At 50.1% G+C, this 25,917-nt stretch overlaps 10 protein-coding genes across 10 annotated transcripts; 5 read left to right on the top strand and 5 right to left on the bottom strand.

Annotated features, from left to right (window-relative positions):
* Positions 1 to 669: 669 nt before the first annotated feature.
* Positions 670 to 1,062, bottom strand: N7458_008849 (uncharacterized protein; the record flags this gene model as incomplete). The annotated part of the gene is made up of 1 exon (XM_056912231.1): positions 670 to 1,062. One exon carries the CDS (start codon positions 1,060 to 1,062, stop codon positions 670 to 672), a length of 393 nt encoding a protein of 130 aa, XP_056761080.1.
* A 2,132-nt stretch (positions 1,063 to 3,194) lies between these two features.
* Positions 3,195 to 5,077, top strand: trm44 (tRNA (uracil) methyltransferase; the record flags this gene model as incomplete). Its single annotated transcript, XM_056912230.1, is given in 2 exon segments — positions 3,195 to 3,923; positions 3,941 to 5,077. 2 exon segments carry the CDS (start codon positions 3,195 to 3,197, stop codon positions 5,075 to 5,077), a joined length of 1,866 nt encoding a protein of 621 aa, XP_056761079.1.
* A 250-nt stretch (positions 5,078 to 5,327) lies between these two features.
* Positions 5,328 to 6,932, top strand: N7458_008847 (glycoside hydrolase family 27 protein; the record flags this gene model as incomplete). The annotated part of the gene is made up of 4 exons (XM_056912229.1): positions 5,328 to 5,411; positions 5,475 to 5,798; positions 5,863 to 6,232; positions 6,295 to 6,932. The coding sequence occupies 4 exons, from the start codon at positions 5,328 to 5,330 to the stop codon at positions 6,930 to 6,932; spliced, it is 1,416 nt and encodes a 471-aa protein (XP_056761078.1).
* Positions 6,933 to 7,245: 313 nt separating this feature from the next.
* Positions 7,246 to 9,077, bottom strand: N7458_008846 (CorA family magnesium transporter; the record flags this gene model as incomplete). Its single annotated transcript, XM_056912228.1, has 3 exons — positions 7,246 to 7,795; positions 7,848 to 8,485; positions 8,541 to 9,077. The coding sequence occupies 3 exons, from the start codon at positions 9,075 to 9,077 to the stop codon at positions 7,246 to 7,248; spliced, it is 1,725 nt and encodes a 574-aa protein (XP_056761077.1).
* Positions 9,078 to 10,696: 1,619 nt separating this feature from the next.
* Positions 10,697 to 12,726, top strand: N7458_008845 (purple acid phosphatase family protein; the record flags this gene model as incomplete). The annotated part of the gene is made up of 4 exons (XM_056912227.1): positions 10,697 to 11,046; positions 11,111 to 11,806; positions 11,868 to 12,308; positions 12,363 to 12,726. 4 exons carry the CDS (start codon positions 10,697 to 10,699, stop codon positions 12,724 to 12,726), a joined length of 1,851 nt encoding a protein of 616 aa, XP_056761076.1.
* Positions 12,727 to 15,629: 2,903 nt separating this feature from the next.
* On the top strand, positions 15,630 to 16,550 carry N7458_008844 (60S ribosomal protein eL24; the record flags this gene model as incomplete). The annotated part of the gene is made up of 3 exons (XM_056912226.1): positions 15,630 to 15,680; positions 15,908 to 16,051; positions 16,263 to 16,550. 3 exons carry the CDS (start codon positions 15,630 to 15,632, stop codon positions 16,548 to 16,550), a joined length of 483 nt encoding a protein of 160 aa, XP_056761075.1.
* A 1,016-nt stretch (positions 16,551 to 17,566) lies between these two features.
* gup1 (glucosamine 6-phosphate N-acetyltransferase) lies at positions 17,567 to 18,256 on the bottom strand (the record flags this gene model as incomplete). Its single annotated transcript, XM_056912225.1, has 2 exons — positions 17,567 to 17,656; positions 17,759 to 18,256. The coding sequence occupies 2 exons, from the start codon at positions 18,254 to 18,256 to the stop codon at positions 17,567 to 17,569; spliced, it is 588 nt and encodes a 195-aa protein (XP_056761074.1).
* Positions 18,257 to 19,254: 998 nt separating this feature from the next.
* N7458_008842 (class II fumarate hydratase) lies at positions 19,255 to 21,269 on the bottom strand (the record flags this gene model as incomplete). The annotated part of the gene is made up of 6 exons (XM_056912224.1): positions 19,255 to 19,441; positions 19,537 to 20,554; positions 20,628 to 20,743; positions 20,829 to 20,866; positions 20,944 to 20,988; positions 21,048 to 21,269. 6 exons carry the CDS (start codon positions 21,267 to 21,269, stop codon positions 19,255 to 19,257), a joined length of 1,626 nt encoding a protein of 541 aa, XP_056761073.1.
* Positions 21,270 to 21,762: 493 nt separating this feature from the next.
* On the bottom strand, positions 21,763 to 23,040 carry N7458_008841 (alpha/beta hydrolase; the record flags this gene model as incomplete). The annotated part of the gene is made up of 3 exons (XM_056912223.1): positions 21,763 to 22,020; positions 22,080 to 22,397; positions 22,465 to 23,040. Coding segments are annotated over 3 exons (1,152 nt in total), but the record flags the coding sequence as incomplete, so codon positions are not given.
* Positions 23,041 to 24,433: 1,393 nt separating this feature from the next.
* Positions 24,434 to 25,815, top strand: N7458_008840 (putative aspartate transaminase; the record flags this gene model as incomplete). The annotated part of the gene is made up of 3 exons (XM_056912222.1): positions 24,434 to 25,516; positions 25,589 to 25,694; positions 25,751 to 25,815. 3 exons carry the CDS (start codon positions 24,434 to 24,436, stop codon positions 25,813 to 25,815), a joined length of 1,254 nt encoding a protein of 417 aa, XP_056761071.1.
* Positions 25,816 to 25,917: the final 102 nt, after the last annotated feature.

Raw genomic sequence — 25,917 nt, 5'->3', positions numbered from 1 at the left:
CGCGGGGTTGCGTCATGGTTGATAAGGGAGTGGGTTGCTTATCGCCGGTTATATAGGGGATTGATTAGGCTGGACTTAGGTGAGTGAGTGTATAATTCCGCCAATCAAGAATGAAGCTTATTTGTTTGCTTTCGTTCCTGGAAGGGTTAAAATCTACAAAGTATTAACCCTCCAATTTGGTGGCGTGGAATTGTTTCTGCTGGGCAATTCGGATCTTATGGCTCCGAGTGTGGATTTATAGAAAGTTATACCATACCAGCTTAAGCTCCTTTGGGCACGCTGGGAATGTCTAGTTAAGACTGATATGGTCTTCGAAGGTTAGCAGTGACTTCTGAGTTTAGCGTAGGTAGAGTTACCAGCTAGTCGTCGCAGATTTGAAGTACATTGGCTTCAGAGTCAGTGAGTGTAGCTGACCTGCCGACCTAAACAGCACTATGGCTGGGTAAATTAGCTACCGCTGCTGAATTACTGCTTATGTTTTAGGCTCAAAGATGTCCTTTCGTCTTTCTTTACATCCAGAATTGGTCTGTCGAATATGCCATTTGTTCCCACACACAAGGCGGAGATACAAACTGCAACCGAGTGTTTCAGGTCGAAACAAGAATCCATTGAGACTACAAACTAGACTCTGACAAAAGCCTTCTAGACCGAATCAGTGATACATGTGTCTCACGAACATGTAATATCAAAACTCTTAATATGCTTCTTCTTCCCCCGGATCTTCTTGCATTTATCATCGATGTTTGAGTGGATTGCGTCCACTTTGTAACCGTGCCCGCAGTGGTCATCTCCATACAGATTCACAGAGCTAGTCGAATCAATGTGACCTTTGAAGAAGCCCTTCGTGCCCCCGTTCGGAATATTGCGACGACATCCCGAGGAACCCATCCCGGCGAATTCGGCCGACTTTCCGGTGCATTGTTGGTTTTCATAGAGCTTGATGGCCCAGTCGTGTTTGACTTTTGGCGAGTTTGGGTTTGTTGGGGGTGCAGAAGTTACGAATGTTGGAAACGTGAGGGCAGCCAAGATGATGGTGCAGATTTCGTAGGTGTTGAGCTTCATTGGGCGTATCTGTAACATGAATTAGATATGGAGAAGACTTTGGGTTTGTTGAACTCTTACCGGAATAGATATGAATGTGAATAACCAGGATCCTCTTTGGGAAGCGGTATGACTATGAAAGTTCAGGGTAGATATATCAAGTTTCTCTCGGATCAATCGTTTGATGTCATTGCGTAAGCATGACAGGTGTATGGGCTTGACTTCCATGGTTTGCTCTACAAAATGACTAAAAATCCGTGAATTAAGGTAGGCCCATTGAATTATATTTGTATTATCTTTTATGGGGAAATCTGACCTCCTGTCATGGTTCGAGAACATTCGGTTACCTCTCGGATTCTTGATGCAGCAAGTTACTATACGACTTTGAACTAAATTAGCGTGTGGTATCCTCCACTGCTTCCTCTAGTGGTTTTGCTATACTATATAATGCTACGTTATCTCTTGTTAACTTTCAAGTTAAAAAAAGATCGCCTTCTTGCCGATTAACAATGTCACGTCAGTCGACATCACAATCCTCATCCCCGTACTCGGCAGCAGTCCGTTTCTCCCATACTTGTTCCAACATGCCCAATGCTTGCTGAATATTGTTAAAGCCATGCTTTCCAACATTTCGTTCAGTCTCAATCGAATAATATCCATATGGTTGCGAGATTTAGCCTCGCCTCCCGCAATAAAAAGAGGGAAAGGTAGCGCTGACTGAACAATTCCGGATACGGGGATGCCAGTCGTGTGATGGAGAATAGTCGAGATTTCAGCTTGTATTGCTGCGCCCAGGTCGGACGTGTTGTCTTGATATGTACTCTGTGATAGTAGTCTATGAAGTCTTAGTCCGGCAAGCGTCCGGCGGTATAGATAAATCAAGGCACTACTGCGATAGGCATAGGCCAGTGAGACGAGGGCCGGATTAGTTTCCGGTGGGCATACCCAGGACTTCAATTTTTGCTACATAGAGCTGAAACAGTTTGGTACACTAAATTGGTTTCATTGAGCCGTATGTAGTCACGTAGCAGGCACTGCTCCCCGAGAAAGCTGATATCAGATTTACTCACGAGGATTTCGAACTCAACGTCTAGGTAAGTATCCACGGTGTCTGTGAGGTCATCAAGGAATTGGCTGCCAATCAATGGCTGATTGCCTAATGTAACGCTTCCCAGGATATCATGATAAATAAAGCTACGCAATATCCATTGCCCCTCCGAGCCCTGCTTTAACGCGCCAGGCCCGTGTAAGTAGGACCCGCGAGTCGAATTGGAAGACTTGGTAGACATAATGATATTTTTCACGCCTATCAGATGAGTGTACCATTCTGTATGGCATCCTAGGCACACTTCAAATGTCATGAGTACTAGACCGGTAGCAGCGTTGATCTGAGCAGAAACTCCATGAGCTGGAAGAGAACTTGCTAGAAATTTGAGAGCCCGGACCGTACTTCGAGCTGTAGGGCTATGTGATCAGCCAACCATGCAATAATGTACCTCTCAGTGTGGATGATTCCATTGCCATTAGTAGAAATGCTGGTCGCGACGTCAGTTTGTGCAAGACTTGACAGCGCCTGATACTAGCGCCTGGTAGGATAATCGAAAGATGTATTACCGGAAATAAAGCACTTCTCCTTTCTAGTGACAGTCAGAAGTTGGGAGGTGATCGTGATGTAACAGTTCATTGCAAATCGACGTTGGGCGTATTCGGCATTTCCATTAGTTGTTGCCCTGGTCTCTCTCGTGACTTGATTTCTGACCAGACTGCCTTAATGGATTGTTGAAAGTCAAAAACTCATCCAATTTCCAAATAGATATAAACATAAATTCAGATAACCAACACTTGAATATTAGGATATGATTCACACTGTATTTTACTCACAATGAGTTGCACTTCTTGGGTCAAATGTATAAATATCACGTGATCATTACCCTCTACCGCACATACGAACGCCAGCGGCAGAAGTCACTCTTGGAAGCAGCTAACCCCATTATTCAGGAACAAGGGACAAGATTCGAAGAATACACCGTCCGGGTATTCATTAGCATATGTGTTGGCACATTTTACTGTGGTCTCGCATTTATGACCACTACTCCTTTCTCTGAGGATCTTATGTCAAATCTCTTCAATGATACCAACTAGAAGCTCTCAACATGCCAAACAGAAAGAACGTGCGGGACCTGAGCAGGCTCTCAGGAAAGCCTCTCAAAGAGACACTTGAGTCCAGCTGCCAAGTCCTGGAGATAGACCAAGATGACTGGCTTACATCTTCAGACCTCAGTGAAGATGGACTGCCCTTTTCCCAAGAAAATTTCTACGAAACTGCAGTCTTTCTTATGGCCAACCCGAACATCACTTCAAGTCATTTGTTCCGGGCAGATATCTTGTTCGACAGTCTGGGTATACTTAAGACACCTCAACAAGATGAAGAGCTTGCAGGGACATCTGGTGGGCCGGCACCAGCGATACCAGATACTGCAGTCACGGCCAAGCCTGCAGCCCGAGTGAAGGGCTTCGATCTGATCCGGACTGTTATTCGGAGATTAATTCCTCGAAATCAGAATATCGACAAACCACTCGTACAGACTTGTCATTTCTACAAATCCAAGCCTGCGCCCTTGGAAAGTGATAATGAAGACCACGCGAACAATCTTCAACAACGAGTGTTGACCATGTTTCTCCCGCATATTCAGTCCCAAGAAGATATTCCATTTTACCACCCACAGCTAAGAGGACTTGCTACTCTATATGACTTTCAAGGCCCCAACGCTGGTACCATGTCTGTGCATTTCCTGCCATTCTCAGATGACATTCCGGAGCGACTGGAGCGCACATTACATATCCTCCTTAACTTTTACGTCCGGCTCACGCGTGGGCTAAGGGTAAACCCACTAGTGAGAACACGAGCAAGCCTACTTCTTTGAAAGACAATCTCGTTCCTCGTCATCTGGTTCAAAACACTTACGCACGACTCAAAACGCTATATGCCGCTGATCTCTGTGAGAATTGGGCTGAGAGTACCGAGCCAAGCAAACACGTCTATGAAGATCTAGCCATTACTGCATTTCTTATTGAACTATGGCGCATGATGTATGGGGTCCTTCCAGCGAAGGAAAACCCTAACGAACAAACCAACGCAAGCAAGTTCCCAGGCTTCGTGGACATGGCATGTGGAAATGGAGTACTTGTCTACGTTCTCCTCATGGAAGGTTACTCAGGCTGCGGATTCGATGCCCGTCGACGCAAGTCGTGGAGCATCTACCCTGAATGGGTCCAGGAAAGGCTCACAGAGAAGATTCTCATTCCCAAGCCCTTTGCAGATATTACTGGAACCGGTGATATTGAGGTGAATGTATCCACTGGCAATTTCGCTCGTGATACTTTCATCATTTCCAACCACGCCGACGAACTTACCGTGTGGACTCCGCTCATCGCTGCCCTGGCATGCCCTGAATCTCCCCTTCCATTCCTCGCCATACCATGTTGCTCTCACTCGCTCTCTGGATCTCGATATCGCTACCCACTTCCAAAGGGGACAAAACCAAAGACTGCAGCGGGTGCTGTGGATAAATCAGACCAGCTGGCAGAGCAAAATCCGCAGCCAGCGTCGGGTGATTTGAAGGCATTGCGCGCTGCTAAGCAGACAGAGAAGACAGAGAATGGCATGTGGACATCTATGTATGGTCTTCTCACGACGAAAACAGTCACTGTCGCAGAGGAAGTTGGATACCAAGTGGAGAAGACTCTTCTGCGTATCCCCAGTACAAGGAACATGGGAGTAATTGGAGGTCGGCAATCGGTTGCCGAAAAGTGGAGGCTGTTAGGGGCTGCTAGTGCGCCCACCGAGGCTGGGAGTCAAGCAAAACAAGCTGCTCAATTTGTGCAGACTGTCATGGACATTGTTGAGCGGGAATGCTCAAGGGAAGGTGGCATTCAAGCTTCGGCACGGACATGGATCGATCGAGCACGAGGCCTCCAGAAAGACCATGGAAAGGCTACTACTAGCCACGCTGATGATGCTCGCCTACCCAACTAGGATTCCAGGCAACTCTAGCCCGAGCTGATCATGTATGTATTGAGATAGTCGCGGTTTAATTTCGGCGGTTTGTCTTATTTCCCTTCGACAAAATCGGGTAAAAAATTAGATCGATGTCAGTGCTTACATTCCTCCGGGTAATACCCCGCTCCCCACGGGGCATATAAGGTTGCATCAACATGTATATGAGGTAGTACATTGATTTAGTTTATTTTTTTCTTTTCATATCTTGATCAAAAGAGTCGCGACCATGCGTGTTATCGCCCTTTCCCTGGCCATAGGGCTAGCTGCTGCATTGGAAAATGGACTTGCACGAACTCCTCAATTAGGATGGGTGCGTGTCGAATGAAGATCTTACTTTATTTTACCAATTGGAAATGAAAGCTGACAAATATAGAACACTTGGAATTCATTTGGCTGCAGCATGAATGAAACTGTCATTCTGGACGCAGCAAAACTAATTGTCGAATTAGGCTTCAAGGATCTCGGGTATAATTATGTTGTGCTGGATGACTGCTGGTCTGCCGGTCGGAACTCTTCTGGATACCTCGTTCCGGATAGCCAGAAGTTTCCCAATGGAATTGCCGACGTCGCAGATAAAATTCATAGTATGGGATTGAAAATTGGAATTTATTCCAGCGCCGGTACTATGACTTGCGCGCGTTATGCAGGTTCCTTGGGATTTGAGGAGAAGGATGCCGCGGTCTGGGCAAGCTGGGGAGTATGTTTTGCTCCAAGTTTCGAAATTCTCAATCTCATCTGGATATCTACTAATGTGAGTATAGATCGACTATCTCAAATATGATAACTGCTACAACCAAGGTGAAGAAGGCACGCCCAAGCTTTCATATGACCGGTATAACGCAATGGGTAAGGCATTGAACGCTACTGGTCGGCCAATCCTCTATTCACTGTGCAATTGGGGTTCTGACGGACCGTGGAACTTTGCCCCAACCATCGCCAATTCCTGGCGAACAAGTGGTGACCTGACCAATGTGTGGGATCGCGTGGATGCAAACTGTCCCTGTGCTGAATTGGACGGTCTCGATTGCAAGCTTCCGGGATATCACTGCTCAGTTATGAATGTGCTCAACAAGGCAGTATATTACCCATCCAAGGCATATGCTGGCGCGTGGAATGATCTGGATATGCTTCGTGAGTTTTCCTACTTGCACAGACAAATTGGGGATTGCTGTTTGCTGACTACAACCACACAGTGGTCGGAAATGGTGGTCTTACTGACGTTGAGGCCATCTCACACTTCAGCCTATGGGCAGCCTTGAAGTCACCAATGTTAATGACAAACGTAATGACCAAGATCGACGGCCCGACTTTGTCTATCCTGCAGAACACCGCCGTCCTGGCAGTATCCCAGGATCCTCAGGGCTCAAGTGCCGTGCGGATCTGGCGTTACTACGTCGACGGCGGAGAGATCCAGATGTACAGTGGTCCTCTGAGCGGAGGTGACCAAATCGTCCTGCTGTTGAACGCTGGAACGAAGGCCCGCGACATGAACGCCACCCTGAATGACATTTTCTGGGAGAATGGACCCGAAGGAACTGCGTCGCAGGCTAAGAGTAGCTGGGATGTGTATGACCTGTGGGCTGGACGGATGAGCAATGACACTGCAAATGCGATTATCCAAGGTGGTGAGAATGCGACGCGGCCGATTAACATGACTTCCCAGGGTGGAGCGAGCAAGGTCTACTCACAGGTGCCATTGCCAACGTCCAACGCATTGATGGGCTCGAAAGTTGGCACTGTCAAGGCTGGTGGACGTGTGACTGCGCATGTACAGCCGCATGGAGTCGCTATGTTGCGTCTTCGACAGATTAAGACGAATGACGAGCTTTGAGACTTAATTGTATGGATTGGATCGGGATCAAAAGCTTGTATCTATGATATAATTCATTCCTGATGTATTCCGCTTTCTATTAACTTGTTGACCCCGACCGAGCGGCGATTGGAGGCTTGGAGGGAAGATTTATAGTGTAATGTACAGGATATTCAGACAGTAGAACTTTCTCCAAGAACGATTCTATTACTTGGTGAGTCCAGACCCAAACGCCATGTCGAGATAATGCAGTGAAAAAGGTATATCCAATAGAAAAAAAAGGGGAAGGGAAAACGTGATCGGACAAGTTTATGCAGAGGCCTTGCCGCTCATGTCAGAACCTGCCAGCAGAGTCGGGCCTATTTTGGTTGTCTTTGATGCTTGAGGATTCATGCGCGTCTGCAAAACCAGAAGTCGTTGTTGCGGCGGAAGAAGTATCAGGAAACCTCGATGCTGTAGCAGCTGCAGCAGCGAAAGCATTTTCTCGAAGTCGCCTTATGCGCTCCGATCGGGCCTCGCCTGGCAAGCTTCCCCAGACAGGCTCAATCGAATCGGCGCGCCAGTTGCGGTGAATAGTGCGTATGCCCTGTCTCGGAGAAATAGGGGACAAAGAAGTGCCGCCAACTCCAGACTCACCCCACATCCGAACCCGCTGCAGTTTGCGAAGTTTGGCGAGTCCGTAGACGCAAACCAATGAAGTCAGAGCGAAGCAGACCGCGGAGACACCACCGAAGCCGAAATCGGACTCTTCGATAAAGTTCTTCAAGTTCATTCCGTAGAGAGCGGAGAAGAGAGTTCCTGTGGCTAGGCCAAGGGTGCCGATACTAACCTTCAGATCGAGTAGCATGAGCGAATTTCGATTGGCGTCGAGAATTGCTTTCACTCTGGTTTGAATTAGATATGCACAGGTTGAGGGGGATGGAAGGGAGATCTTACACTTCCTCGGTGTTTCGAATGTTGGTGACAAGATTACCACTGGACTGTACAATTTCATCGCAGACCTTGTGATATGACTCGAGTAGCATTTCCACCTCTTGGTGGTCATCCTCCTCGCGTTCCTTGCCAGTTGCCCGTTCGGTAAGGTACATGGCCGCTAGATCATCATCCGCCTCGAGCAAATCATCAATGGCATCTCGCACCAGGCGAGCCTTCTGCTCAAAAGTACCCAATTTCTTGGAATAGATCAAGAGGTGTCGAAGCTTGTCGCGATCGATGTCCTCTTCTAGTGCACGGAGAACCCGAACGACAGGCTCTCTCACTCCATTAAACTCTTCCTCCAGGCCAGTGGTGACGCTGATGAGAACCGCTTCCAGAGCGCGAAACTCATAGGGTAGCGCCTGGCCAGCCGGGGCAACCTGAGATTGCCTCTGGCGCAACTTTCCCTCGAGATCGTAGATAAACAGCGACTGCATATACGAATCCGTCGATCCGTATGCATCAAATACAAGCACACGGTCGGCTTTGATAAGAACACGCAGGTGCAGCAGGTTGATTAAGATCGCGCTCGGTCGGACGAGGATATGAGGCAGTGTCGAAGAGTCGATCTTGCGGAGGTCACGGGGTAGGAGGCCATACTATTGTAAAGAGTCAGCCAGATGTTCCCGATTTTTAACGAGTGACAGCACCGACCTTGGCAATCAGTTCTGACTTGCGAAAGTCCCCATTGACCAGGGTGACGTTGCCGTTCTTGTCAAATTCCGTGCAGCGAATGCGAAGCTCGTTTGAGGCTTTCGCTGCGAATCCTCTACCGATATTGAAAAGCCCCTCAGTCCCTTCTTCAGTCGTAGCGGGACCCTCGTTGCGATGACTCTTGAGGTCGGCAGTTTTGCCGCGTTTGAGATCAAACAATCTTCGGAGAAATGGACGACGAGTCGTGGAGGCATGTCGAGTTAGCGCAAGCGACTCTAACGAAAAAAGTGTCGCCGATGGCTTCGGTCTCACATCAGATTGACAGAGCGCCGTCGAGTCGAAGGTCGTGCGTCTGTGGCATGCATCCTGGCGTGCCCAGCTCGAGGTTCTTCGGGATACCGACGTCAGTGCCTCATGACACGGCGCCTGTGGTCTGGGCCGCACACATGCTGCCGAACCGCTCGCAAAGCCAGACTGCGATCGCAGAAACCGCAGCAGAGTGGCCGACGGAGCAGACGGCTTCAACGGAGACAGCATGTCTCCCTGGTGTTGACTGTTGCTGCACAGAAGAGCCGATAACTTCAGTCGCGGCTTTTTTCCCGCGTGTCGGAATAAGGTTAGTCCGGTAGAAGTATGTATCACAGTCTTGACAAGATTGGCTCTTTGAATTGCCTCGTTCGCTTCTTGATGCCCCTGAACCGACGTATCGTAGTCATGTTAGGGCGCGAAACCAGAAACCATCTCAGGCAATGTGAGTCTTAAAGTTCCAAAATTGGAGAATCTCAAAATACATGGTGTACCAGCGTGTATAATCCTTGATTTCCAAAAGCCAAGAACAGCCATACATCAAAGGAACTTCGTTCTTCACTTTATCTTTAGCACAGTGATGGAATTAATAATAGTTTGAATTTTCTCGAGGTCAACTTTACGGACATTAAAGAACTTTAGATCTGACCCAATCCTCGAGGGAACCACAAACGGCCTTGAGTATGTATTGCTCCGTACGCATAGCATAACATAGAATAGTCCACTTCCGCCACGTTAGGCCATGTAGAAGGTCCCTAGAGGCTGCCTTACGATAAAAATTTCGGACAATGGCGGGCTATTAAAATGCCAGAAGGAGTCGTTCAATAATCATTGAAACTAGGTGTGGATCCTTTGAAGAATTGCTGAACGGGCACATAATATCAAGCCTCATTACACGAGCATGTTGTACAGTTGCCCGGTACGATTGGAGGGCAAAAGGCACGGATAAGAAGCCTGTTAACTAACCGAACTTGGAATATGCATTTGTCGGAGACTGCCGAGGATCGATAACGTGGAGCGAGATCATCGTATAGAACCTTGCGCCCGGACCCGCTAACCAAACAGGCTAAAGGAGTCAAGGACAAAATCTGTCAGAACGCTATGTACTGACATCGTTCTGACACGACCGGACCGGGTTCGATATACTATACAGTGAGTAGCGCACATAACGTTATGAGAGCCAGTCCTAACACATAAGCACATAAGCGCATAAGCACTATGAGCCGCGCCGGCCGGGAAGATCGCCGAGAAGGGGAAGTAGAAAAAATTGCATATAGTAGTAGTACCCAACATGCCAGACGATCCCACAAATAAGTATCAACCAAAGAGATGGACAATTACTGCAGCCAGCTAACCAGTCTCTGTCGGCTAAAATGAATAGCAGGTACATCAGTGGCTCCATGGTGAGATACTACGTACAGCCGATCGGATCGTCCCTTTCTGTGTCAGCAAATCAAAGTTGTCCATTTTCTGAGAGAAGTCTCGTTTCCTTGGTCTGCGCCAGAAAGCCAATCAGTTTCCCTTGCGGCGCCCATGTGTCGCTGGTCGAGCGCGGAGTCCGACTTTAGCTTGATTGTGGTGGGTTTAGCTTGACTCTTGGCAGGCTTGATTTTGCTTGGTTCAACAGGTACACTACTGGACAAGCTCGTTTAAACAACCCCTGCCGAATCCCAATCGTGCTCTTTTCCGTCTGCACGTGGACAAGTCTGGCATGATGGTCATTATCGGTTATCGATGCAGCTGCGGGTTTCTCGTCCGTCGCTCTGGCAGCTTCCCCAGGTAGATAAAGTCTGGCCGCCTCGCGATCGGCAGGCGTTGTTGTGACACACGGGCTCCAGTTCTTCTCAACCATGAAGGCTACCACTGCTTCTGTCTTGTTGGCGCTGTCCGCAGCCGTCAATGGCCGTCCTACCGTCGACACCGAGTACCCCTACACGGGCCCGGATGTCCCAGTGGGCGACTGGGTTGATCCCACCGTCAATGGCAACGGCAAGGGATTCCCTCGTCTGGTTGAGCCGCCTGCCGTGAAGCCTGGCCGCGCCAACCCCACCAACAATGTCAATGTGATCTCGCTGTCCTACGTTCCCGATGGCATTCACATTCACTACCAGACTCCCTTTGGTCTGGGTCGCGCTCCAGAGGTCAAGTATGGAGAGCACCCTAAGAGCCTGAACATGGTCGCCTCGGGCTTCTCCCACACGTAAGTACCCCCCTGGAATGCGACGTATACTCTCCGTGAGCTTTCTTGTAACTCGATTGAACAGCTATGACCGCACTCCTTCCTGTTCCCAGGTCAAGGCCGTCACCCAGTGCAGTCAATTCTTCCACGAGGTCTCGCTCGACCACCTCCACCCCGGCACTACCTACTATTACCAGATTCCTGCTGCCAATGGCACCACCGAGTCTGAGGTCTTGAGCTTCAAGACCGCCCAGAAGGCTGGTGACTCCAAAGAGTTCAGTGTCGCCGTTATCAACGACATGGGATACACCAATGCTCATGGTACTCACAAGTATCTGGTTCAGGCTGCTAACGAGGGTACCGCTTTCGCTTGGCACGGTGGAGATATCAGCTACGCTGATGACTGGTATTCGGGCATCCTGCCCTGCGCCGATGACTGGCCCGTTTGTTACAACGGTACCAGCACTACTCTGCCCGGTAGTACTCCCCTCCCAGATGAGTACAAGCAGCCTCTTCCCAAGGGCGAGATTCCCAACCAGGGTGGCCCCCTGGGTGGCGATATGAGCGTCCTCTACGAGTCTAACTGGGATCTGTGGCAGCAGTGGATGGGTGATGTCACTAAGAAGATTCCTTACATGGTTATGCCCGGTAACCACGAGGCTGCTTGCGCCGAGTTTGACGGTCCCGGCAATGTCCTTACTTCTTACCTGAACGACAACAAGCCCAACACCACTGCTGCTAAGGATGGTCTGACCTACTACAGCTGCCCGCCTTCCCAGAGGTAAGAAAAGACCCCCTTTTTTTTTCTTTTAGAGAAATTCGGGTTGCTAAACGATACGTAGAAACTTCACTGCCTACCAGCACCGTTTCCGCATGCCCGGTAAGGAGAGCAACGGTGTTGGCAACTTCTGGTACTCCTTCGACTACGGTCTCGCCCACTTCATCTCCTTGGACGGCGAAACCGACTTCGCCAACAGCCCCGAGTGGTCCTTTGCCGAGGATATCTCCGGCAACGAAACCCACCCCAAGGAGTCCGAGACCTTCATCACTGACAGCGGTCCCTTTGGTGCTGTCGATGGCAGTGCCAATGACACCAAGTCTTATGAGCAGTATAAGTGGTTGAAGAAGGATCTGGAGAGTGTGGACCGCAAGAAGACCCCCTGGGTCATTGCCATGAGCCACCGTCCCATGTACAGCTCTTCCTTCTCGTCTTACGAGCTGCACGTCCGCCAGGCATTCGAGAGCCTGCTGCTCGAAAACGGCGTGGACGCTTATGTTTCTGGGCAAGTCATCACAATTCCTCACACTCAACAGACTCCTCTCTAACTAGTATACAGTCACATCCACTGGTACGAGCGTCTCTTCCCTCTCGGCAACAACGGTACCATCGACACTGCATCCATTATCAACAACAACACCTACCGTACCAACCCCGGCAAATCCATGACTCACATCATCAACGGTGCCGCCGGCAATATCGAGAGCCACAGCGTGCTCAGCTCCGGACAGAGTCAGCAGAACATCACTGCCGTCCTCAACACCAAGAACTTTGGCTTCACCAAGCTGACGGTCGTTAACTCGACTGCTCTCAAGTGGGAGTACATCAGCGGAGATGACGGCAAGGTTGCCGATTCTCTGATGCTGCTGAAGCCGGCTGGTGGGCACTACCAGGCGCCTGGCAAGAGGGCGGTCGCCTTTTAAAAAACGAATGAGCCTCCTCTTGGAGGGTATATGTGTGTTCATATATGATTGTTGTGTATATAAATTTCAATCAATAGGTTCAATTGAACACGACGTTTGAGATCCAACCAGCATCATCCACTTCTTTCTCATAGTTAAACTACTATGAGTTCGTTAACACTTTATTTCCAAGGCAGTGTCTACCAATCCGATCTATATAGGCTTCTCTCGGGATCTGCAAGAACCGCAATTCATCTGATGCAAATGAACCGTCTTTGCAAGCTTCTCCATGATCACAATCATCCCTAAGGTTGGGAGCCAGGTGCTGTCCCTCGTCACCCAATCCCTCAGACTGTCCACAACGCCTCCCCTTATCACTCCCATAGAAGTCTGTTATGATCAGGGCACGCATAGTCTGCCTGCCACGTTTCATTTCCAGTACTTCAGTAAGAAAGAACTTGTCATCTCGCCTGGTATGGACTCCCATCACTATATACAGTCACTCAGCTAATGAAGGTATGGCGAACGGGAGCTCATTGATTCACCAATTCCCGAGCCAGGTCCTGATGAGCTGCTTATCCGAGTGCTTGCAGCCGCGGCAAATCCTAAGAGTTGGAAAGTATCTGAGCAGTTAGGACTCCAAGCCCTGGTGATGATATGGCCAGGATTTTGGAAGCTGCTGGTAGTAATGTGTTCCACTTGAAGCCGGGGGATCGTGTCGCTGTTTTACATTGTGCTTTCACTCCTATTGAAAGCTTTGCTGGATTTTCATTGGCTCCTTGCTACGCTGCTTTTAAAACCAGTGAGAAGACTAAATTTGAAGAGCCTGCAGCAGTTCTACTGGCAGCCATGACTGCTAGATTGGCTCTATTCCTGCACTTTGGAACGTCACATCAGAGTCCACTGCTGATCTACGGTAGAACTGGGGATACTGCAGACATTTGGAAAACTTGATATACACATCAATTAGAACAGAAAGGTTAGTTCTTCAGCTCCTGATTGATTAATTCAAATTCAAATTAATAAGCAATAACATCGCAAATTCAAATTTCACGTCTAGCAACAGCCCCTTAGGAGGTCCAATATATCCGTCGCATGGCAACAAGAGAAATAGACATTGATCCATAGTTGAAACCCCGACCAAACTTCAGAACCAACTCATCAGTCTCGCTAAAAAGATTAAGTAAGAGATAGTGCACGAAATATCTCGAAAAGAAACCAAAAGGGCCTTTAGAAGGATTTTTTGAAAGATCGGAAGTTGAAGCGTCTCTCGTTTGGCATTCTCCAAATGGCTTGATTCAGGCTTCAAATACTTCGACTCAGAGAACCCGCCCGGGCTTCTACTAATGTTGACTCAGAGTCAGAAGTAAATGATTGAGCGGTTTCGGAGTTTGTCCGACCAGATTCTGAACCCAAAGATGGTCCCGCTGAGGGCAGCCCAACGATCCAGTTATGGAGCGAATAAGATGCCGTTTCCGATGAAAAGGATTCCGAGGGAAAGGATCTCGGCAAACTATGCTCGACTTCTGATCGTTGTCGGCCACGATCCTCAACTTCGAAGCGAAATTCAAGATCATCATGAGTGTTGGCTGAAGAATCCCATCCATTCTAGCTGATGTTATTAACGATCTCACTAGTCAACGAGAAGGAAGAAACTTACGACAGTATCGATCAATCGAATCGGCATAAAGCACCCCACAAAGATCAGTAATGGGAGGCAGATTAAGATTCTCCGAAAGTTATCGAAGCTCTGGTTTGCATGCAGCGCTGCTTCTATGGACAGGAGCAGACATATTCCCGTGGTGAGTAGACATAGCCCCACGGTGAAGAATGTTATAAATGCAAGGACTATAGTCAGGACCAAAGGACTTGCTCTTGTTGAACGCATTCTGAACCTTTGTGAGATACTTGATGGTCATGCAAGAGGTGAGTGAAGATAATACGATTGGAATATGAAGATAGAGTAAGAAACTGCCACCAAAGGTATTGTGAATAAGTGCGCCCTCTGGTCTCCTCCGGTACTCGAATTGGTCAGTTCTATTCCCGTTCTGTCGCACTCTGCGCAAGACTGGTCAAGAAGAGTTAAAATTGGGTTTGGTACAGGAATTGCAGTTTTGAGGCCATTTAGGTCAGTTTTTGGTCATTCAAAGCTCTTTAGACAGAATGTATTATCGGTAGCAAAATCCGTTTAGCATCGTCACCTACCTCAAGATACCACATAAATAGGACTTATCAGCAACTTAACACTCTCAGAGGCCATTTGATTGAACCATAGATGTTTAGCGATGCTCGCATGGTTTCACAGTCTCAGGAAACTTCATTTCTTGGCTGCACACGGTCCTTAGCCCTGCCATGCTTTAAAAAATTCCTGCTGAGCCCGTTCCTATTCTTGGGCACTTCGGATAAGTTCAACAAACATTTCTCCAAACTCCAGACAAAGTTGAGGGAATGTTCGCAGCATAGCATAGAAAATACTGAGCACTGCGGTTAAGAGCAATGCCATCACGCTGCATTCCAAAAGAGATTCGAGTCTGCACTCAATAGATGGCATAGTGGAACACGTGAATTGTTAGACATTCGAGTGTTGAGACCATATTAGACAGAGGATGGAAAAGAAGTAAATGGGTCAGTACCTAGTTATAAATACACAGTAGAAGGTAATAATGACCTGCCAACCTCTCGTTTGTACTGTAATTGTTGTAGGCATTTCCCAAATAGGGCTAGTGCAGGTCCCCGAATCCCCCACCAGTGCCGATAACACGGTCACGTGGTGATTATCATCCGCAAAAGGGCAGCCCAGATCACGTGTCGCACTTTAGCGAGGCGCACCACAATTGGACCCAGCCAGGAAGAACACCGCGATCCCCGATTTTCGACCATCACCAAACGCCAACCGACACCTCGTCAGCGCATCCCCCGTCAAGATGCGTACCTACGACGACTCCTTCAGCGGCCAGAAGATCTACCCCGGCAAGGTGCGTTCTTTAAATTCACCCCTCGTCGGCGTGTGGGAGGAGAATGAACGGGAAACTGTGCGATTTCAACGACGACGGCGACTTCGACATTGCGATCTCACCACCCATTCACTCACCTACCGCACGACCTGCGTCCCGCCGATTGGTTCGAACCTTGTTGCACACGGGATAGTCAAGTTCTGAGTTATTTCGGTTCGCTAATGCTCTGTGTCTTTTGCTCGTTATAGGGTAAGCTGTACGTCCGTGGCGACAGCAAGATCTTCCGCTTCCAGAATGGCAAGTCCGAGTCGCTCTTCCTCCAACGGAAGAACCCCCGCCGCATCTCCTGGACTGTCCTCTACCGCCGCCAGCACCGCAAGGGTATCTCTGAGGTCCGTTATCAACCCCTCCTTTGGTTTTCGTTTGGGCTTGCAGATGGTGGAATATAAGAAGGCCGTCTGATCAGACGCACAATTCGACATTGCGATACTCGAACAGACGGCGCAAGAGGGGGGAACACCGATTTTATATCATGAAACGGATGGACAACCAACCACTTTAAGATGGAAATACTGACCAGGTCTTTTTTTCGTCATTATACAGGAGGTCGCCAAGAAGCGCACCCGCCGCGTCGTGAAGCACCAGCGTGCCATCGTCGGTGCCTCCCTCGAGCAGATCAAGGAGCGCCGCACCCAGCGCCCCGAGGCCCGCGAGGCCGCCCGCAAGCAGGCCATCAACGAGGCCAAGGAGAAGAAGGCCGCCGCCAGCGCCGCCAAGAAGGCCGACAAGGCCAAGAACGCTGCCGCCGCCGCCAAGGGTGGTGCTCAGCGCATCTCCTCCAAGCAGGGTGCCAAGGGCTCTGCCCCCAAGGTCGCCGCCAAGTCTCGCTAAATTTTTATTTCCAACCAAACAAAAATTATGACGACGACCAGGTCTGGCAATTGGATTTGGGGCAAAAGAGAGGGTGTTTTTGTTTCTTTCGTGTTGACGGTTCGCGATATGATGGAACTTGCGGAACTCGGGTGCTGGAGTTCGACTGTCTCTATGAGGACGGGGCTACGGGCCAAACTACTTTTTTACCCTTGATTCTGGAACATTGTTTATGCAGAAAAATGGGAACAAAGGAATCTACGAAAAATTTTCAAACCACCGCAAGAAATTGTGTGTTCTCTTGGGTCTCTCTGTGTTTTTACACTTGAGACTTATGTCCTTTGGGCTGTTTGGCCTGTTGTATTCCACATGACTGGGCCGTACTATATAGGTCTTATGGAAGACCTGCTAATTGGTATTCTACTTATAGAAATTGCGGTGGATTGGTTGTAATTGAACGTCAATCCATCCATTCTGGGGATAATGGTTTGGACAGTTCATGACGTAGGGATCTTAGTGAGAAATTAAAGGGTCATTTATTTGAACTGGTTGATTGCATTTGCAAGCGTCTATTAACATCTAACATCTAACCTATTCCGCCTTCTCGAGTATCTCGAGTATCAATTCCAGATAGTCCAACCTTTTCTTGACACCACGAAACGCACTATGGTACACACGAAATGGTCTAACAAAAACCAACTGCCAGGAACCTCCAATGCCGCAGCTTCAATGACAACACCTCTGTCATCATGCCAGGCACAAGATGCTGGAACGGACCTGGGTAGATAGGTTGGTTCATCCTCAGGAACGATCGCTCTGAGACCTTGGAGGACGATGGTTGTGCACCCACTGCGATCCTAGGGTTTCCAGTGATGGTCGCTGACCTCGGTCACAAGAAGCGCGCGATTTGTTTTTCCAGAAATATAACTGTGCTGTGCACAAAGTACAAGCCCTGGAGGGCCGATTATTCGAATGCCCCGAACGCCGGTAACCCCAAACCGAGAAACAAGTTGACACAAAAGTAGCTTCGAGCCCGCTCAATAGTAGTGAGCCATCTCCAGACCGGCTCGCTTGAAGCCGCACTTGACATAGAAGCCCTCATTGGCCTCGGAGCAGTCAAGAATGCTCTGCACAATTGTTAGCTCGTGTCACTCCATGATAAAGGCAAGCCAGAGAACATAAACAGTAAAAGACCCAAATCAAAAGGGAACAGCGAGAAAAGAAAGTACCTTATAGCAGCCAACCTTCTCCGCAACAAAATCCAAGGCCTGAATAATCCGCAGACCCAACTTCTTGCCCTGCTGATTCTTCTCCACCGCAATATCCTCAATGTGGCCCACCATACCGAGGGAGTGAATAAACTTGCGCTCCACGATCAAGCTACCCGTCCCGACGATGTTGTCCTGGCCATCGCACACGACCAGCATATAGTACTCATCATTGCGGGAGGCGATCCAGTCATAGCGCTGGTTCCATTGGTCCTCGGCGATCTCGCCGACGGTCGTCAGCACGCGCAGGACATCCAGGTAGCCGCGCTTGTAGTCGGAGCGGCGCAGTGGGCGAATGGTGTAGTCGGTTGGTAGGATGGAGATGATTTCGGGCGAGATTAGGGAGCATGGGAAGAGGGGGCCGTCGTTCTCGATGTCGACGGGGGTGACGGTGGAGTTCATGATGGGCTTGGTGGGTTGTTGGGGGATGGTGGTTGCTGTGACAGCGGGAGTGGTCATTGTGATTTTATGGTGGTGGTGGTGGTGGTGGTGGGTTGATTATTGGCGAGGAAGTGCTTGGACAGTCGATTGGGAATTTTCGAGAGATGGAAATGGAGATGGAGATGGAGGGAAAGTCGGGAGGAAGAGGAATTGCGATCGCAGTGGGTTTTTGTGTTGATCGGTTTCAGGGAAGGGGCGAATGGGGTTGAGAGTTGAGACGGCGGGGTTTTAGCGCAAGGGAGATCGACTGAGCGGGCAGAGTTGGGGAGTGCGGCGGATTGTTGGAAAGGAGAGAAGGAAGGAAGGAGGAATTGAGAATGTGCAGAACGTCAGAAAGGAGAATTATCTATGAAAGAAGACGGAAAAGCGCAATTTGAAGCCAAGCGAGGAGACCAGGAACCATCAACAAGCAGCCTTGGATGTGGTTCCACGGGTCGAGTGGCTGAGATGGTGAGACAAGAGTGGCCCTGGAGAAGTGCTATTAATATCCTCGGGGCCAACACGTGGATTAAACAGATATACAGAGGAGCTACGAGAACGATAAGAAAAACATGACCGAATAGATAATTGCTATATTACTGACCTTGGCCGTCTTGGTCGTCCACCTCAAGTCATCACACACACCAGCCACAAGGTGTTACGTTACAGCTTCCAGCGCTTGTGTAAGGTATTGATTCTTATCAGAAGCACTCACTTCCAAAATGGACTCCAATCTTGTATAATATGCAAGAAGAATTCATATAATATTAGACAATATTCTACATTTGAGAAAGGTCTCTGGAGCTATGCTTCCAGATAATACTCTAACGCATCCAACTCAAATAGTGCACCTTCTACAAAACCTACAATACCGTGACTGCACATCCTCATCAACGATTACCAGCTAATAGTTGGTCTACAACCACCAAGCAGTATTAGATCCGATGCAAATAAAATTTTCAGTATACAAAGCCGATCAAGACTTGTCTATAGTAGCACAGAGGTTCGGACACACACCACAGCTGCGTGCGATCCGTTTATTTCTTCTCCTTGGGGGCCAGCATCAGCTCGGGGCGGACGTGCTGGTCAAACTCCTCGGAGCTGAGAGCCTTGAGCTCCATGGCGCTCTCCTTGAGGGTGATGCCCTTCTTGTGGGCGTTCTTGGCCACCTTCGAGGCCATGTCGTAGCCAATGACCGGGTTCAGGCAGGTCACGAGCATCAGACTAGTTAAAAAGAGGTTAGAGTTTGGACTATTGAACAAGGGGGGTGGAAGAATGGAAGAAGGAGGGAATGGAAGGGTCAATGCGATGGAACATACCTCTCGTGCAGGAGGGAGTTGATGCGGGTCTCGTTGGCCTCGAGGCCATCAACTAGGTGGAGGCGGAAGCTGTCCATGCCGTCGGACAGGATGCGCACGCTGTGGAGCAGGTTGCGGATCATGACGGGCTTGAAGACATTCAGCTCGAACTGGCCGTTCATGCCGCCGATGGTGGCAGCGACGTGGTTACCCATCACCTGGGCGCAGACCATGGTCAAGGACTCGCACTGGGTGGGGTTAACCTTGCCGGGCATGATGGAGGAGCCGGGCTCGTTCTCGGGGAGGATCAGCTCGCCGAGACCGCAACGAGGGCCGGAACCGAGGTAGCGGATATCCTGGGCGATCTTGAACAGAGAGCCGGCCAGGGTGTTGAGGGAACCGGAGGCCTCGACGATGGAGTCGTGGGCAGCCAGGACCTCGAACTTGTTGGGGGCAGTCTTGAACTCGGTGCCGGTCATCTTGGTGATCTCGGCAGCGACGGCCTCGTCGAAGCCCTTGAAGGTGTTCAGACCGGTACCGACGGCGGTACCACCCTGAGCAAGGAAGCGCAGGTGGGGGAGGGAAGCCTGGACGCGCTCAACGTTGCGCTCAAGCTGGGCGACGTAGCCAGAGAACTCCTGGCCCAGGGTGAGGGGGGTAGCATCCTGCAAGTGGGTACGGCCAATCTTGATCAGCTTCTCCCACTTGTCCACCTTGACCTGCAGAGCATCGCGCAGCTTCTGAAGCGAGGGCAGCAGGGTGTTCTCGAGCTCGAGAACGGCAGCAATGTGCATGACGGTGGGGAAAGAGTCGTTGGAGGAAGCGGACATGTTGACATGGTCGTTAGGGTGAACGGGCTTCTTGGAGCCCATCTCGCCGCCGAGAATCTCAATGGCGCGGTTGGAGATGACCTCGTTGGAGTTCATGTTGGACTGGGTACCGGAGCCGGTCTGCCAGACGACCAGAGGGAAGTGATCCAGCAGCTTACCCTCGGCGACCTCGGCGGCGGCCTGCTTGATGGCCTCACCGACCTTGGGGTCTGACGTAGAAGATGATTATCAGAAACCCGTGCTCCCGATCGGATTCGTTGCCGTATGACATGCTTTACTCACCAAGGCCGTACTTCATGTTAACAGTAGCGGCAGCACCCTTGAGGATACCGAAAGCCTTGACAACGGGGGCGGGCATGCGGTCCTGGGGCTGGTTGATATCGAAGTTGCCCAGGGAGCTGTTGCCAATTGTATATCAGCATTTCCTGCCCTTGTGTCTATAATTCCAATATTCGCCATCGATATCGTTTAGGGTCGTCTTACCGCTGGGTCTGGGCACCCCAGTACTTGTCTCCGGGGACCTGAATCATCGCAAACCCCCATGTTAGCTTGTTGCATGAAGGGACGATGAGGGGCAATTCCGATCAACGTCACGTACCTGGATCTCACCAAAGGCATCGCTTTCAGTGCGAGAAGCAGTAGACTAGATTCAGCGCATCAGTGACCCGAGTCCAAAGAGCTATTGATCACGCCTCCCCTTACCATGTTGACGGTGGTGCTGAAGGCTCTCTTGTTGTTGTTGAGGAGCTGAAGGCGGGGGAATTGGCCGAACTGACGGCTATTGGAGCTCAGGGCCCGGCTAGCAAAGACCGGGGAGCGAGCAGCAACCGACAGAACGCTGCGGGCTGCGGGGTTGGCAGCTCTGGCCGCATGTGTCAGGGTGGCCATCGAGCGCACCGCGGCTCGGGAGGAGGCAGGGTTCATTGTGACCGTGGATTTGCCGGTGGTGGACAAGACAAGGTAGAAATAGGCAAATAGGCCCAATTGGCGCACTCAAAGGGCGGTTTGTGAGGGTCAAGTTTTAGGTGACCGCGAGTCTCCTTTAAGAAAAGGAAGCAGAACAAAAAAGTTGAGATGGCCTTGAGACTCCGATCAGACCAGCCGAAACTTCCCGGTATCCGCATGACCGAGCAAGGCCCAGCGCCCGAGTCAATTGCCGGTATCTTTTGGTTCTTTCGGGAGAAAGTCTGGTATTTCGGCGTACGGTATGGTCACGGCTCCTATACATTCATCCCTTCCCACAGCTTCCACTAATCCTGGTTGATCACGGAGATCAGATAACAGTTCAATTCTGATACAATAATAATAGACGAAGGCTAACTCATACTCGTTGTTTCCACTTCCGGAATTCCCCTGTCTAACAATGACCGAAGCTAAAACGGCATCCTGATAGAGCGAACCCTCCTAGACCTGCACTCTATGCCAGAAGCTCCTCCTTCAGAGCCGCAATCACCCTGCAATTGTATTCGCGCCCAGTGTCCAGGATGCCGTCCAGTCCAGCAAATGTGTGTGGAGCTCCAAGGAATCGGTTGACCTCTACTCGATTGCCGGCAGCCTTGAGCTTAGCGGCATAACATTCGCCTTCGTCACGCAACGGATCCAGTTCCGCCGTCGAGACCAGTGCGGGAGCTAGATTCGAGAAATTCGGTGCGAACATGGGCGAGATCTTCCAGTCCTAAGGAGTATCAGTCAGATTGAGTCAATCATGAGCTATTGAGTATGGCCGATGCTTACATCTTTCGACGGTGCTGGTCGAGGCATCCCAAGAAAATGACGGTGAAAGTACGCCATTCGTGCAGCTGGAAGGACAGGCGCGAACTCCATCTCCCGGTATGAATCATACGGGCAGTTCTTGCGATCAAACACGCCCTCGGGGGTAAAGGTGCTGTGCATATCACAGACGGGAACAGTCAAGATCTGAAGTCGAAGAGGAATTCCTGCATCGCGACAGAGATGAGCCAGGACCGCGGCCAGATGGCCTCCAGCAGATGCACCGCCCACAGCGAAACGGTCTGGATCAAGATTAAACTCCACTGCTTTCTGGGAACGAATCTGGTCTTGTGCATCAGTCTAATCGCTCTGGGGTACTGGGAACTGTGAAGTCTCAATCCTTACTCACCCAGTTGAATGCAGCCCAGCAGTCCTCCACGGGAATCGGATACCGATGCTCAGGTGCAAGCCGGTAGTCCACATCAAATGCAACAACCTCTCCATCAAGGTTATGAACAACCCTTTTGCAAAAGTCATGGTCGACCATGAGACCGCCAAACACCCATCCACCTCCATGGAAGTTCACATAGGCTGCTCTCTTCTTCAGCTGGCCTTGCGTATCCTTCTTCGGTGCAGGCTCAAAGATTCGGATAGTGATCTCTCCTCCTTTCACAGGGCATTTTTGCTCTGAGATGCAATAGACATCTGGGCCGAATTCACGCCCATAGGAGATCATGTATCGGGCTGGGTTCTTTCGGAACTCTTCGATGGGAACTTCGTGGGTATGCAGACGGCCCACGTTGTTCTTGTAGTAGTATTCAATGTAGATGGGATCAAATCGAGCCAGCAGCTCTCCAGGGATGCTATTGTGAAGTGGCTGAAGGATTTCTTGTGCTCGCCATTGATGCAGAGCTGGATCACATTTGCGGGGGGATCTTGAGCCATGATGGAGATGTGTAGTTCGTAAGAGTGTAGGGTTCGTTTGGACTGGTTAAGAAGCGCTTGCATGATCTTCAATCGTGAGGGGAAGGAGCTAATCAGGCACAGAACTACGACGACATAATCAACCGATTGGTCCCCTCATGGTGGTACGAGCAACGCGGGGTCAACCATCATTCATAAATCAGGAGCCTCCTGCTTGGCTGAACAATCGGAAAATCGCGACAGACAGGCGGATTGCATGGATTTTTGTGTAGCTAGGTCCGGTTGAAGTATTCCAGACTGGACCGCTGTTCCCGGTTCCGGTATCGTCCTCTTTCCACTCTGTGCTTCCATTGCGCCTGCAACATTGATATCTCAGCGGGATTGATACTAGTTTTTGAACCGTGCCCAGGTGGTTGGGTAGTTTTTGGTAGACGCTAATGTAATAGTTTATGGTGCGAAGTATTTTTCGGCGCGGTGCTACAATACAGGGAGTCTGGAGACATATATTGGGGCAATTCCGCCCCGTGTCATGACAATGAAGACGCCAAGTTAACGAACAATTGATTTTCCAGATTTCAGGGTGTAGATAATCAGTGAAAATAGCGTGACTGCTCTGACCAATAAAACCTCGACTATCTCACATAACAGATTTCAAGGTATCGATCAAGTGGAACTCGTCGTGGTCGTGCTGTCGAAGAAGCTAGATCAATGACAACAACTTGTCAAAATTTGAGCAAATTTGTAAATATGTAGACAGACTGGCGCGGGAGTCAAACTGAAGAAAATAAAAAGAGATACTAGGTAGCCCCCAGAAATGGCGAAACGCCAGGGTTCAAACGCTAGCATAGTACAGATCTCGGACTTGAATGATCTGTTGTCGGAGATCCTGTGGCTATGACCGTATAGTTGATCTAGCATCAGAATACACTACTAAAGCTTGAGGAGCATGATGAAGTAATGAAATAATTGTTTCAAAGGTGTTCGTTCTTGCTATTCCATTTACGAGAAACAAGAGGCCTGAGGGGCAGGGCAGAGCAGCGTCAGCAGCCAGCTTGCATAAGCTGACGTCCCACGCTTGTCTTAAACTTTAACCCCCGGCTTAGATCGAACTTCTCCAAGATTTCATCATCTTCATCTCTCTCATCATCACTGGCAAGGCTATCGACGGCATTTTGGACCTCGTGACAACCCCAACCACCATGCTGGAAATCCGGATTGTTCAAAGAAGACGCGGGTCCGTTCGTAAGCGGTACTTCCCGCGGCGCAATTTTGCCATAGGGCAGTCCCGGGGCGGACCAGCCCTGCGATACCGGGGGGACTCAAAAGTTTCGACCGATCTCCGAACCGGTCGCCAAAGGTATACTTCGCAATTCTTTCCCGTGAAGCAATCAACCGACACGACACTAAATCGAACGAGACACCTTCAATTCCGATTACAGCTCATATAACACACAATGGTCAAGTCTGTTCCTACCCGCCTTACCGTGGCCCCCGTGCCGCCGGACGAGATCTTCGCTTTGAACGCCGCCTACTTTGCCGATACCTTCCCACAAAAGGTCAGCCTCGGGGTGGGCGTGTACCGCACAGATGATGGAAAGCCCTGGCCCTTGCCGGTCGTTCAGAAGGCTGAGAAGGAGCTGGCCGAGGAGGATGATCTCATGCGACACGAATACACAGCGATCGAGGGCGACATCCCTTTCTTGCCAATTGCGCGGGATCTGATGTTTGGATTCACGGGACAACAGAGTGAAGAGGCGGCCAAGGCACGCATTGCTACCGTACAGACCGTCGCTGGCACCGGTGCCAATCACCTGGGTGCCATCTTCCTCGCCCACCACATGAAGCCTCCCACCGTTTGGCTGTCCAACCCGTCGTGGGCCAACCATATGACCATCTGGGAGCTGGCTGGCGTGCCGCGCAAGACATACCCCTACTACCACGCTGCCACGCGGTCCTTCGACTTCGAGGGGATGATGTCGACCTTGGAGAACGAGGCTCAGGAGGGCGATGTCGTCCTGTTGCACGCCTGCGCCCACAACCCCACCGGTCTGGACCCGAACAAGGAGCAGTGGATTGCCATTGCTGACCTGTGCGATCGCAAGAAGCTCTTCCCCTTCTTCGACTCTGCCTACCAGGGTTTCGCCTCTGGCTCCGTCGAGGAAGACGCCTGGGCCGTGCGCTACTTCTTCAATAACAAGCCCGACATGGAGATGTGTGTGGCGCAGAGTTTCTCCAAGAACTTTGGTCTGTACGGCCAGCGTGTTGGCGCTTACCACTACGTGACAAACCGCAATGCTACTGCCATCCGCGACGTTATCGTTAACAACCTTTGCCACCTGATTCGCGGCGAGTTCTCCATGGGCCCTCGTATTGGCTGCAGCATCGTGAAGAAGATCTTGACCAACGATGAGCTGGTCGCCGACTGGCACCACGATCTGCAGGTCATGAGCTCGCGTATCAAGTCCATGCGCCAGGCCCTTTATGATGAGCTTGTTCGTCTGAGGACCCCCGGCACCTGGGAGCACATTATCGAGCAGGTAAATACTCATCTCAAATACTCATCTCCTCATGCACTTGAGTATGTGGCAATTTGCTAACCCATGATATAGAACGGCATGTTCTCCTACACTGGTCTCACTCCTAAGCAAGTCTACGCCCTTAAGGATAAATACCACGTCTACCTGCTAAAGTCTGGCCGCGCCTCCATTAGCGGCTGTAAGTTTTGCCACCTTAGTTCCTCGCCACTACCATACTAATTTGAACGATTCTAGTGAGCAAGAAGAACGTCGCATACGTGGCCCAAGCTATCGACGACGTGGTGCGGAACGTGCTTTAGATTATTATCAGCCAAGGAGGGTGTCTCGATTGCACAGCGTTTCTCGGAAGGGCTTTATCCCTCGTATAAAAGCCTGATTTCTTGGCTCTTGGACATGCATTG

The sequence above is a fragment of the Penicillium daleae genome, assembly GCF_028827525.1.
Source record: "Penicillium daleae strain IBT 16125 chromosome Unknown utg000008l_segment0_segment0, whole genome shotgun sequence".
Classification (NCBI taxonomy): Eukaryota; Fungi; Ascomycota; class Eurotiomycetes; order Eurotiales; family Aspergillaceae; genus Penicillium; species Penicillium daleae.
The sequence above is the reverse complement of the archived record's forward strand: the minus strand, read 5'-3'. Positions and strand labels throughout refer to the sequence as shown.